Here is a 13,381-nt window from a genome sequence, read left to right as displayed (position 1 = left end):
AATCGGCTCGGTGGGGACATGCTAGGAGGCACGACGGTCAAGCAGCTGCCCACTGTCGGCCGACACCAGCTGCTGTCTCTTCACGATCCGACGAAGAATGATGGGCAGAAAATCCAGTCTCCACGGCCTTCGTCTTCAACGCATCTGACTCAGCCTCAAATTATGTCAGTTCCACCTCCGTGGGTGACACGCCAGTCACTTGCTTGTCGAGGAACTGTCCGACTCCATTTATCGTTAAACATTCGCGCCTGTACCGTGTCGCTGACAGAACTGTAACTTTGTCCTGGCCGGTCCTCCTGACACTGGACGTTCGGTTTAGCTAACCAGCAGTGGGGGCGGTGCGGTGGTTGCCTGTGCTACACATGAGAAGTTCTGTTCCTTCAGCAAAGAAACAAAGCTTGGCCCCGGTGTTGCAGCCACAGTTCTTCCTCGTGTAGGGAACGTCACACACCCACCGTCTAACCCCAGAGCCAACTCTGGATACTCTATAGTCACAATTGAACGCAGATCTCAGGGATACAGGGGTGTAGTGGGAACTAATATCCCGTATCACTAGGGACGACCCAGTTAGTCAGACACACCTACGAACATGTATATCCCCTATAACTACAGTACAAGTTCGCCCCATGTGGTGATGTGCACACCTGAAGTACGGGGGTTTGCTAGCAGTGCATGCCTCGATGCACGAAAAGCACTGAAGTTCATTTCCTCTCCTTCCTTGACATGAAGAACGTCGCTCCTTAATCTCTGACGGAAAATTCAGGAGTGTTGTGCACCAAAACGGCCCCGCGCATTTCTCAGAGAATGGCAACTTCGGGGGTGATGTGGTTGTGACTCTCGACCACGGCTAACCGCACGAGCAGAAAAATTGTACCACGGCAACCGCATCTAAAAGACTACAACCGACTTCTTCCCACTTCAGATAATATATTTTATGTCCTGACCTCGTTCGCATATCAAGCGAATCTGCCCATAATTTTTATGCATGAAGGGTGAAAGATCCACAAGGTAACACTGCTTACCACTGCAACAGAGCAATATTGACAACTACCTTTCACCGCCGGGCTTACACGCGCTGCCTCACTGTTTGGAACTGGGTACCTCGTCGTTCTGTTGGGAGCGAACACCCACGTGTTGGAGTTTGTTTCTTACTGCCGTGGGACCACCGGCAAGACGCTCTGTTCTCCCCTTCCACCTGAGATTCCACATGCGATGTGTTGCTGATGTATCCCCTATGTCCAACATCAGTATTTATTTGCCGACTGCTTTTGATGCTTGTCGGTGTATCTTTCGAAAGAGAAAGCAATTCCTTCATTCAAATACTCCACTGCAGTTCGAAATCCGAACGTCTTAGGAGCCAAAATTACCGTAAGTTTTTCCTTCGGAAGTTCCCACCCACGCTGATTATCGCTTGTCCCTGGAGGTGTCATTTGACAACCAACGGGAGCCGATTCTTTCCCACGACTTCCTCCCCGCAGCCTCATGCAGTGTACAACAGTATTCTTGGAGACGCCGCAGAACGGCATTTCCACCCCCACAGAGATTCCGACACTCCCACGTAGTGAGCACCCTAGGAATCAGAAACACCTGGACAAAGTCGTCTTACGCTTTCTAGAAACTGCATTGCTTCCGATGAATTCGCCCACGTGGTAAGAGTGTTCACTCGGTACGACACGGCCGTGGTAAATTTTAGACACGTACTCTCGTCAATCGAACCAGCTGCCCCCATTCTATAGCGCTTGCGCTGCCAAGATTTCGAGGCGGCATCGCAACTGCACTTCTACCCTCTGTCTCCCAAAATAAAAGCGATTTTCGCCTTGACACAGCAGGAGAACCTCGCGATCTAGACGGGGGAGGTGGTACTACGGAGGAGTGACTGACCGTATTACCACGAGAGCAGGTCGCTACGAAGACAACAAAATGTGTGGACACATAGAACGGCCGTTTCCAGCTTCGTGTTAAATGGCACACTCGTTGCGCCGCGTAGCGATTTCGCGCCTAACTAAGAAGTGCTTCCGCGAGCGTGGGTTTTCTCCGACCAATGGCTTGCCATAAAAAATCGATCGTTATGGTGTTCCTGTTTGCTATTCCTGAGAGGCAGAGGCACCATTATTGCTGGCGCGCCAGTTCCACCGAGTGTACATTGGCAGAGGAGCCGTCTAGCGACGACCGAATTAAGACTGCCGCCCTGTCACAAATTTTATGTCATAGCATAACATTGTGGTCTAGGCATGAAGCCGCTGCGACTGCTGGTGCGATGTGGCACAAATCACGCCCTGGCCAGTAGGCGCACCAGGACCGCAGAGAGCACCACACAATGACGCACTGTGGGTGCCTGTTACCGGCGTCACGAGGGGCGCACCTTTTGGATTGGCCGTCGGTACAGACAAGCCGCGACAGTCATCAGTGGCGTACAGCTGTCGAACCGTCTGCTTCTCCGGTCGCCAAATGAACAGCAACTCCTCGTACGGCGACGTTAGCGTGGCGCCGTCACTATACGTGCCAGTGCTAAGGAACTCTCGTACGGGAAGGCTCTCCGGTGGAGGAAATGGATGAGCTGGTTCATGCTCCGCAACCGGCTTTTCTTGGGCTAGATGCACCCAGTGGTCACGGTATGGAGCAGTCGGAGGACTGTTGTCGTAGTAGGTGCACAGTGCATCAGCGTCAAAAGCAGATTCTGGCACCCGTGCCAGTGCAGCCTCGCAGCAATACAGCCAGAGTGTGTGCACACGGGCCAGGTTCGTATTCTCCCTACACACACACACGACACATATCACAGAACATTCACGAGAGGAGGAAAACGAGAAATGGAGAGACGATCCCGCATACACGACGTTTGCCGCCGCAACAAACAGGGGCCATTGAGCAATTCAGGCAGAACACCATCCAACAAAGGTGCACTATCAATGTTATCACCACAAAACGAACGGTACTTCCTGGACAGGACTGGGGAAGGGACACACCGGCCCCATGTGTTGCCTATTATCATGGACTTTTTCCTTACTTGCACGCAAGCATGTTATTCGTATTGTTTTTGCCGGCCACAACATGAGTCACTCCTTCCTCGTCGTATCGCTTGTAGACCTTTGCACCGAGGCGCTGCGCAAGTTCGGCCTGCCGTTCTTCGCAGTCAGCTACAGCAGCTCCTGGAGAGAAGGTTTTTCTAAATCCCGTGAAGAAAATACCTACGCCAGAGAGTACCTTCTGCTGGAAATTGCACAGGATCGCTCCAATGCTGCAAACAAAAAACAAACACGAAGGCCACACACTCATCTCTGGCACGCATAGCCATACACACCGTGCGACCCCCTCACAGCATTTCTCAGGTAATATACACTGCGTTCACGGTAGGGGGAACATCGCTCGAACACGACTGCCACAGACACCATCGGTTCTACGAACCACACAAACAAACCCAAAATGCCACCTACAACAGCTGCGAACGAAAGTAAGCGTCACCAAAGGCCACCCGTGTTTCACTGCATGACGCCTCAGCGCCACTGTATCACCAAACGAGAAAATATATATGCACGACACTACAAGAGGTGCTTTCCTGAAAAACCGCACAGCTTGCAACACCGAACCGAGCCTTTCGAAGGTACGTTTCCCTTACTCTCTCCCAGTTCTACGAGAGTGTGTGGCCGAGGGTACACGTTTCAGGCAACATAGCACGACCACAGCATCACGCTGCTAATACACTTCTACAAACGGACATCATATAGCTCCTTCGGCACCTGAAAAACACTCGGACGCGTGGTGATTAGTCTACTAGAATTCACATTGTGGAGTTGAGAAGACCGTGACAGGCCCGCATATTGGCGGCTACCTATTGAGAAGAACGCGACAGCTCGTCCCAATTTCCCCGTTATCATACTTGGCGTTGATTGGATCTTTGAAAAACTCTGTATGGAGATGCAAAAACAACTTGAGCATGCATTCCAGATGCCTGTCCCAATCACATGGCTTTTTCCCCTCTGCAGCCGCTCGACTTAGATGCTGTTGCACAGGTGTGTTCGTCGACTGCTGGTCTTGTCCTGCCTGTGACAAGGAACTACAGCCAACAGGATCCATCATGCCCTCGTCCTCGTTTTGTCTGTTTCCCATAATGTCCGCAGTTGCCATTCCTCCAATGCCGTTCGATAAAGGGGGATAGTAGGCGTTCAGCTCTGCTTTATGCGAGTCGAAGAAGTCATAATGCTGCGCCTTCACTACATGAGTCAGAGGCAGGTCTGTCCAGATGTTTTGACGGTCATCGAAAGCAACAATGCACCTTTTATCCATTCCTTCGTATAATCGTCGAACAGCTTTATTCTCTGAGGCCTCTCCTCTGAAGCCGCTGTCACGCGCGACAATCCTAGACACACGCAAGATACACACACCGGAACTTGAACTCTTTGTCTCCAGCACAGCGGGTCCGTATTTCACGAAAGCTGTATTCACAATATAAAGCCCAACGTGCGTGCTCCGCACGCCTCTTAGCGTTTTGATCTCTGTATTGGCAGTCGGCCGCATCAAGCGACGTTGTACAACCACAGCATTTATATCCCTCATACAGACATTCCATTGCCCAAATCAAGTACACAATGAACAACTCGGCCCAATTTCCTCTCTTCTCTCAGGAGGTGCGCAGCCGTCTTCACTCGTGTAGTGTCACATGTCCCTGTCGTTGGCAGGTCCCCCCCAACAAAATGCGGGCAGATCCGTGCCTCGCTGCAGACGACCTTGTCTTCCGACAGTACCCAACCGGAGTGGCCCCTTGTAAAGCTGGAAGTGACACCGTAGTGTCACCCCGAACTCCTTCATACGAAGCCATTCAATTCTCCCGCATGTCTCCAGGGCTCACATACACCCAACCCACGAGGGGTATGTGGCCTTCCAAGTTGCCTGCCACACTCTTCACTGTATGTGAGCCGCCCTTGACCGAAGGACCCTTCGAGGGAGAGGGGGAGCCTCGGCCAACGGTACTACTTCGCGGTGGACATGCACTTGACAGCGATTTGGTAACCTCATTTAATCGTTCAGTCAGTAACGACCGCTTAATGCGACACCGCATGAGGCTTGGCGACGAATCTGTTTACTGAAGTGCTACCCGATTTCTGGCTTTGGCAGACGGGCAAAACTCGTTACACTTGCTGTGCCAAAATGCTGCACGCAACTTGTTGCCACGAGGCCACCCTTGTGCCAAGTGCCCCCAGTGTGCTCTAGTGTTGCAGGCCTGGGTTGGGAATCAGAAGCAGAGCGCTAAGTGCTAACGTGTACACAACGGAGAAGTGCAGCGGACCGCCACTCCAATTGGCACGTTAACCGTGCGCCGAAGACAAACCAATAGCAATTGATGGCTGCTGATTCAGTGGCATGAGCAAAGACGCTCCAGAGGCTTCGTTGCTACCTAGTACATACAGTGTGGTTCTTCTTGTGACACTGCCTACTGACCCACCGCATCTATTTGTGACGCCTGCTCAGGTCAAAACGAACTATACGCGATGCCTTTCCTCGACCTGTGTAGCGTCCGTAGAGGCAGCAGATCGCACCCACCCTCATACCGACAATCGGCTCAGTCACTACCTGCTACTACAACCGGGTTCACATGAAGCACTTTCCGACAACCTCAGTGTCGGGATACGTGGACAGGCAAAACTAGAGCGAAACGAGACCGGGGCTTCGGCAAGATGCTGTGAGATCACCTGTCGGTGATGGCGACAGGTACAACCTCTATCCTTGGCCGCAGAACAACTTACTTCGAAAGGACCGCTACCTGTATCAGCAGCTAGACACCAAAAATCCCGCACGGATATCTGCCATCGACTACGACAGCTATTCTCAACAGAGCCGACGACTGTCTATTACTTCGCCTTGGCAGCCTACCGTAGCTTGTTTTCTCTTTTTAACGATGTGCTTCCTCATTCCCCGCTTCCCCGGTGATGGACCGATATCCTGAACTGCGCTACGCCAAGGAGTTAACCTTCGTTTGTTTTGTGGACTCGTTGTACCGGCTTTTCCGCATTCCTTGTCCCCAGTAGTCGCTGGTACTTACCGATCCTGGAAAAGTTGACGATTGTCATCCAAAATCGCAATGACTATGTCCGCATATTCTTGAGTAGCATTTGTGTACACGCTCATTTCGTAGAATGGCTCCAGCTTCTTCAAGAAAGTCCTCAGGTAGGGCCGAAGTTTCATATAGTAAGTCTTGCGGTTGCACGGCAGTTCGAACCGATACAACTCGGGTTCTCCATACGGATCGAGCCAATCCTGGAGGCGCACATCGCACCCCGTGGCTGCTGCTGCCTGAGCATGCAGCAGCGTATTGTCCAAGTCCAAGAGAAGCGGCAATTTCCCTCGGGCCACACACGTGTTCTGAAGCTCGGGCGGTAGCGAACCAGGTGGCGGAGGCGTCGGAGGGTTTTTGAGCTCCAAAACGGTGCCATCAAAAGAGCTTACATAGCGAATCACTTCAGGCAAGACCTTGTCGCCCACTTCTGCTGTTCCCTCTACTGCCGTGGCACATTCTGCGGACACGAGCGCCTCCCCACTCGAATCGCTTGCTTCATGTGACACGGGCGCGCCCTCCGCACCTTGCTGCTTTCGCTGTCGCAGCAGCCGCGGATCTACAGGCCGGGCGCGACCCATACTTGAACTACGCTCAGAAGCACTTGCAGGGCCGAGTGCGTGAACACTCATCGATGACTGCACGGGAACTGTCTGTGGCCCCAAGCTGCTCTGGCCATCAACAGCGTCTGGTGAAGTCGCTGAAGCCACACTCGGAGACACTTCTGCAAAGGGCCGATGTTCTGAAGTGCTGTTGTTTCTGGTGACGGAGTACCCTACAGCACCTAAGGCAGATGACGGAGGTCTGAACAACGCCCCTCGCGGGGGCGGTCCGAGTAAGCTAGGAGCCTCTGACGCGACTCTCGACGCAAGAGACGACGCGGACACACCAAAGCCCTGGCCCTGGAAAGGCATGTCTCTCGCGCCAGTAGAGACTGCTCCCGCAGGACCAGCTGACAAGCCTGCAGCAGAGTGGAAAGAGCCCCAACTGCCAGGCACGTTCGCCCCCTGGCCCTCGCGCTGTGCATTTGCTGCGCCTGCGAAAGATGACGCTGCAGATTTATCCGTCACTCCCGAAGCAGACTCTGCCGGTCCATGGGAGTACGATCGAGAAACTCCAGAGACTTGTTCCGGTCGCGAGCGCGCCGCCCGACTGTCTTTCTTCGCCTCTTCCACCTCACCATCCTCCATTTCATCATCACTTTCGTCTGCGCTGACCTCACTCATATGCAGAACAGAGTCGTCTGCGTCGGCGTGCCCCGCCGATCCACCGTTCCAGGTAGATGGAAAGCCTGTCTGAGTGGACGTACCTCCAGCTAAGCCGGAGGCCGAACTTAGGTGGACAGCGCCTCCTGCCTCCCAAGTTCCCGCTTTATCCCTACCGCCGGAGGGGTCCAATACGCTACCAGCGGGCGTCCTAAACCCTCCACCGGCGCCGGGCGGAATGCCTCCGCGTGCGTCATCCACACGCATATGTCGCGGCACGACAAGGAAAGGCTGGCCTGCCGCTTGTGCAACGCTCATAAATGCTGCCTTCACCCGTTTTGGGCACAGCCCACCATGCTGGTAACTAATTATTTGATCTGCATATATACTTGTCCTCCGCCCTTCAAACCCTCGACGGCTCCGCGACAACGGCAACGGGCGTCGCTTTCGCTGGCCTCCAGACGCGGAATCTCTATCACGGTCACCAGATGGGTCCACATGGTTCGCGGACCCAGCGTCGTGTGACTCTCTAGCAGACCAGCCTGCTGTAGAGTTATCCGTGAACTTTGCAGTGTGGTCTACAATGCCCTCCTTCATCGCAGAGCCATTCACCGGAAACTGCTGTGAAGCGTGACTGTGAACGCCGAATAGGCGCATATCTCTCTTTCCTACATGCTGACTACCCGCCCCCGGGGGTTCCGAGGACCCTACGGCTGGAGGTCGGAACGGCGGTTTGGCATTTGGAAAACTCCGAATATCTCTGACGTGGTCCAACTCGCCACGCCCAGATCCTTCGTTACTTCCAGAGCCACCCGCCCAGCCTCCTGGCGAGCTCGCGCCCGGCCTGGACGCGCCTGCCACACCAAACCCATGCGCATGCCTCATTCGGGGGAACCCACGTGAGCTCGCCACAGCTGCAGTTCCGCCAAAGCGTGATTCGCGACTTCGTGATCTACCAAGAAAGCCACTCTCTTCTTCGTACTCTTCCCGTGGCATCCCTCGTGCGAGGTCGGGTGGTCTCGCCAGCACAACTGACCCGGGCTGTCCTAGCAGCGACTGAGGCGCATAGGCAACTACAGCATCGACGGGCCCCACAGGAGAGGGACCGGACGCTGTGGACATCTTCATAGAAGGAAACGGCGCAGACGACGGTAGAGAAGGGATGAACTCCCCAGACACTGCTCGAGGCATCCGACTGTCCACGTGGCCTCGACGCCGTGTTGTTGGAGACGCCAGAACGCCCTGCGGCGCCGACCTTCCCTGCGCTGTAGAACCAAATCCAAGCGCTTTGCTACTCAGCGCACTTGGTTGATCTCCGCAACTTGGCATCTCTCTCTCCTTGCGGAGAAATCCGCGAGTCTCAAAGTTCTTGGACAATCGAGCGGAATCACGAACTTTACGAGGCGCGTACCGTAGGACCGTTAACTTTGCCGGCTTCGGAAAAAGAGCAGCCACTGGGCCGGCGACGAATCTGGCTGCAGGACACACGACACACGGAGAAAGCCGGTCTACACGAGCGAACGCATCTCGCCAACACGCGTCCACGGTGAAATGAACACGCGACACAGAGTACAGACACCAGAGAGAGAGTGTGTGTACGTAGTATAGACACCAGAGAGAGTGTGTTTCATAACGTAAGTGGGAGAGAGCTTGCCAAGGAATCCGGGGACAAAGAAGGACGGCAGATCCAAGTCCGTAACTCAATCACGGGGTTCGACGGTGCGCGTGTGACCCGTCGTACCGCTGCAGAATCGTCCGTGGGAAATTGTCCACCTGACGCTTGATGATTCAACACATGGACTGGCTAGAGATTGCCTGTCAACGAACCGTATACTGACCACGTAGATGCTACGAGTCGCGCAGCTTGCCTTAAGCATGCGGCTAGCGCCACTACGAAGGACACTTTCAGTTCCAAAGACGATGTCTGGATCCCTACAAAACGCTTCCTTGCGCGCTCAAGCGTGAAAGAGGTCGCGTGTACGTGATAACACCGAACACCATCAGCCATCCACGCCAGCCCAAGGTGGTCTCAGTCGCGTTTCCAAGCGCCAAATGGAAGACCGAACCGAAACAGGCCCTTCAACCGGAATAAACAGATTCCTCCCTTACCAACGTACTTTCGAGTTGTTTCGTTGCTGGAAAATCCTCGCCCGACAAGTGCGTGTTGATGGAGATTTTCACCGGGCGACGTGAGCCCTACACAGTGCGGGAAACGTAGCATGCACCGAGTAATGCCGCTTTGTACCCGCACTTTTTGTGTCTCCAGGGTTCTTCCCTTCCCGTTTGCCTGAACTGCGTCCTTCGAACCGTTTCAAGCGTCCAAACCGCATCAAACACCCGCCCGCCACGCCGTGTCACGTGGAGGCTGCGTCAAGTTGGGAGTGCTAAACGTCGTGCAAATGACTCTCCCGACCCTTTTCCGCATTTCATGTGAACTTTCCGTGAAAATGAATTGGGTACGTCTTCGGCGCCATCCAGAGATCATCTACACTCGTGCTGTTGCTTCCACCCGCAGAAAAAGCGACGCTTTGCGACGCCTTGTGTCAGTCATACCGTGCCTGCGAGCACTTATCAACTGACATACATACACCCGACGGAAGTCCTCGGATATCCTAAGTCCTTCGCAAGTCCTGCTGAATCGCTGTACAATGCTGCAATTACGCCCAAATAATAAGAAGAACCCGAGAGACACACCACGAAAGCCAACGAACAAGGGGAGAAAGAGCACTTCCACGCCTGGCGGGCGCAGTAGGGGGCGACAGAGTGTGTGGAGGCAAACGATGATAGGATTCTACGAGTGCGGGTGACTATTTTTTCCGCCTTTGCCATTCTGCAGTTTTCACAAAACTGGAGCTTTTTTGACTGAAGTAAATGTTAGTAAAAGCGGATTAGTAACACCGAAAAAATACGAGTTTCTGCTAGCGGCGCCCTTTCACGACAGAGACCGTCACCATCACTGCTCGTCCTCTCCGTAAATATCCCCCCTCCAACAATCCCGCAGTAGCAGCGCGCCACCCGTGGGCCGTCATTTTGGATGAGAAGCGTACCCCTGGGAAAGTGTGTTGATCTGGCGGCCCGAGTCGCATGCGTTTTGTCCGAAACGTCGCGCGTACCCCAAAGACAGCAAAAGCACAATTAAAATGGTATACCAGTCTACGCAGATAGCAGTGGATGTGGCGTTATGCGTGCATCCGCAACTGGGACATCCTCCGATGGATGATTCATGGACCACGGCAAATTTTTTTTAACAAGCTTCCAACAGCAACAGCCATGACTACGTGCAGTCCCGATGAAGCCTGACGCTTCTGTCACGGGATAGTGACTGAAAACAGGTTTTCCGATCCACCGCGCGTAAAACTCTTGGCACTGTTCCGCATTCCTACAGACTAGCTGCAGCGCCAACATAGGCAGCCAGTAACGTCTGATAGTTATTCTCGTGCCTAGTCAACTTTTACACAGCAAAAGGAACAGCGAAAGGCCTTCTACAAGTGGATCAAATCCACCGTCGACCGAGCATGCCGGGAGGGTCGTCGTCAGACGCAAGATCAGCAACTTAATCCGAGACACAGTGCTGACAGACATGAATCGGTAAGCGGCCTTCAAAGAAGGGTTCCTTGAGGCTGTTTGTTGTGCGTGCCGGTCGAAAAGAGGGTCACTGGTGAAAGAAGGCCGCAAGGAAAACTGCTAGATTCCAGTGCGAGCAAGTGGGCCGCACGACCTCGTCTCGCTATGCAGGAAGGTTGTAATGTAATCTGAGTGAGTTTTTTTTTTGAAGCGTACTGAAACTCGGAGGCTTGGCTTTCAGTCAAGGACTGCTGCTGCGAGCCGTCCACCCAGCATTCTTATGCAGGACTCTGCAGAGGGTCAGACTGATACACGCCAGTAGAGCCGACGTTCCCGTGGTATTCAGCTGCTTGTGCGAAACAATCTGACAGAGCGGCAAGAGGACGAAAACTTGCATCCTGAATGCATGCGAGGCAGCCTTAAACTTCGCGGCACAGTAGGACAACTAGCAAAGGACTGTGGTTGGGGCGCGTCATGACTTGAGTCTCACGTGCTCCTCAGGGCAAAACCGAAATTAAAGGGATCAGAGAGGAAGCGTACAGAACCTGTCACAAGAAAACCTGTCATTGTGTGGAGAACGAGGTGAATGGATAACAGCACGGCGGTGGAATCTAGCTCACTCTGGTGTGACACGTCTGGTACATTCGAGAACTTCGAAGTTTTAGCGCGTCAATCACTTCTCATTGTTTTCTCTACTTGCCCCCGGTGTACACACGAGCGAGAATTGGTCCAGATGTCTTTTTTGTGGTAATACAATGACATAAGCTATGTACTGCTGTGGTGAAATCCTATATCTTTCCGCCTCCGTCGATGTGGCTTCTCGTTTTTCTGTTGTCTCCCTCGTCCTTTCCTTCTTCAGATCCTTGCTTTGCCCCTTTTGGATCCCTCGCTTTATTTCACATGTCTCGTTATGCTGCCCCCTTTCCTCCTTCATCTTTCATCCTTCTGCATTTCCGATATGTGCGTTCCTGCCATGCCTGTGTTCGCTCTATGCATTGACTCGGCGAACACACGCGCTGGTGGAACGACAGACAGGTACAGCTGTTCAGCAGGCCCGTCTTCCGGCACACACAGAACAGAGTACCGTAGTGCGGGCTGCAGGCTGAACGAGTGGATCTTCGGCGTTCGTGGGTGAGCGAAGAGAATCAAGGTGCGTACCAAATCACGTAGGATCCGATGCGATGCATGCTACATATTCCTCTTTGCCCTAAGAATGCCTGCGGAGAAACGTCCTTCTCCGGTTGAGAAGAAGCACTGTTTGGCATCAGTCGAGTGAAGGCAATAACTCTTTAAAAACCAACACACAGTCGGGAATACACTGACGAACATACCGCGTAAAACACCTCGTGGACACCTGGAGGAGCTGAGGCACTACTCTTTTAGATGTTGAGTGTTTCCCTTGTGATCGGGGACATTGATCCACTGCAAATGTAGGCGATTAGGCACGATTACGGTAGCTCTCCTAATGAGATTGAAATGCTGGACGGCATGAGAGGGCATCGGTGCGTACACACATCCCGGCTGGAAGCAGAGCTTGCGGCCTTGCGCCCCCGCGAGCGAAAAGACACGTCAGATTTGAAACATTTTTATTGATGCGCAGTTGTGGGTGTCTCGAAAAATACAATCGGCTGTAGAAGGCTTTAATTCTCTGTCTCCAACCTTGTGCATCCAGCGATGGCCAACCGTTTTGTTCTCGCGACGCTTAGCGTTGTTAGCATGGCTGTAGCCCTGAGCGTTGTGAAGTTCTTCGGATGACAGGCCCCAACACTACTGTAGTTCTGCTGCGAACAGCGATTGTTACTGCTTAGGGTGGACAAATCAATACATGCATTAGTAGCACATGAGAGACGTGCGGGCTACAACTTGTCCTCGTCCTTCGCAGGGTGTCGCGAGATGCTCACGTGCATGCAAGCGACGGAGTCCGCTTATCTGTTTTCCGCTGATTAGCCGAAGCCGGCCCTGCCAGTCGGTTGACCAAAACTGTGACTGCATGTGCGAATTGGAAGCTGCTGCCCTCTCGAGTCCGGTTTTCCATTAATTGCGAAGCAATTTCCCCAAAGCTTGCCATCAGTTTGAGGGGGAATCAATAGTTTTTGGGTTCTAACGCCCCCTTGCTAGCACTTTCCAACCTGGAGGACTTGTCCTCGTGGGGGGTCGGGCAGTGTGGAAATCGCGTTGCTGTAATACGGAAAGCTTGGCAGCACATTCGTACTAGGGTTTGTCCCTTGTTATCGCGTTTTTTTTTTCAAACTCTCGTTTCGCCCTGGAGCACTCAGAGGGTGTTAGCCTCTGCGGATGAGCACACACTGTGTCACCTTGTCATAAACAGCGATGTTCCACCGAAAGTGAGCATTTCGGAGACTTTCGTGAGCCCAGATCGTGTCCGCAGCAGTCGAGGGGGCAGAAGAAAGCCAACGTCAACACTTGATAGGTGTCGTTCCGGAAATGAAAAATGGAAGAGAGGTTCCGTGCCTCTTCGCGTGTACGTACACACGTTCTTCAGGGTGGGCTGCCGATGCTTTCGGACGATGCCTAGGTTTGTGACAGGAAGGGCGGGTTATGCCAG

The 13,381-nt window shown here is 53.3% G+C and overlaps 1 protein-coding gene across 1 annotated transcript; it reads right to left on the bottom strand.

Moving 5' to 3' along the window:
- Positions 1–2,225: 2,225 nt before the first annotated feature.
- NCLIV_036820 (hypothetical protein) lies at positions 2,226–8,247 on the bottom strand (the record flags this gene model as incomplete). The annotated part of the gene is made up of 4 exons (XM_003883883.1): positions 2,226–2,751; positions 3,005–3,235; positions 3,875–4,354; positions 6,035–8,247. 4 exons carry the CDS (start codon positions 8,245–8,247, stop codon positions 2,226–2,228), a joined length of 3,450 nt encoding a protein of 1,149 aa, XP_003883932.1.
- Between the last annotated feature and the right edge of the window lie 5,134 nt (positions 8,248–13,381).

The sequence above is a fragment of the Neospora caninum genome, chromosome VIII (genome assembly GCF_000208865.1).
Source record: "Neospora caninum Liverpool complete genome, chromosome VIII".
Lineage (NCBI taxonomy): Eukaryota > Apicomplexa > Conoidasida > Eucoccidiorida > Sarcocystidae > Neospora > Neospora caninum.
This window is presented reverse-complemented; position numbering and strand designations above follow the sequence as displayed.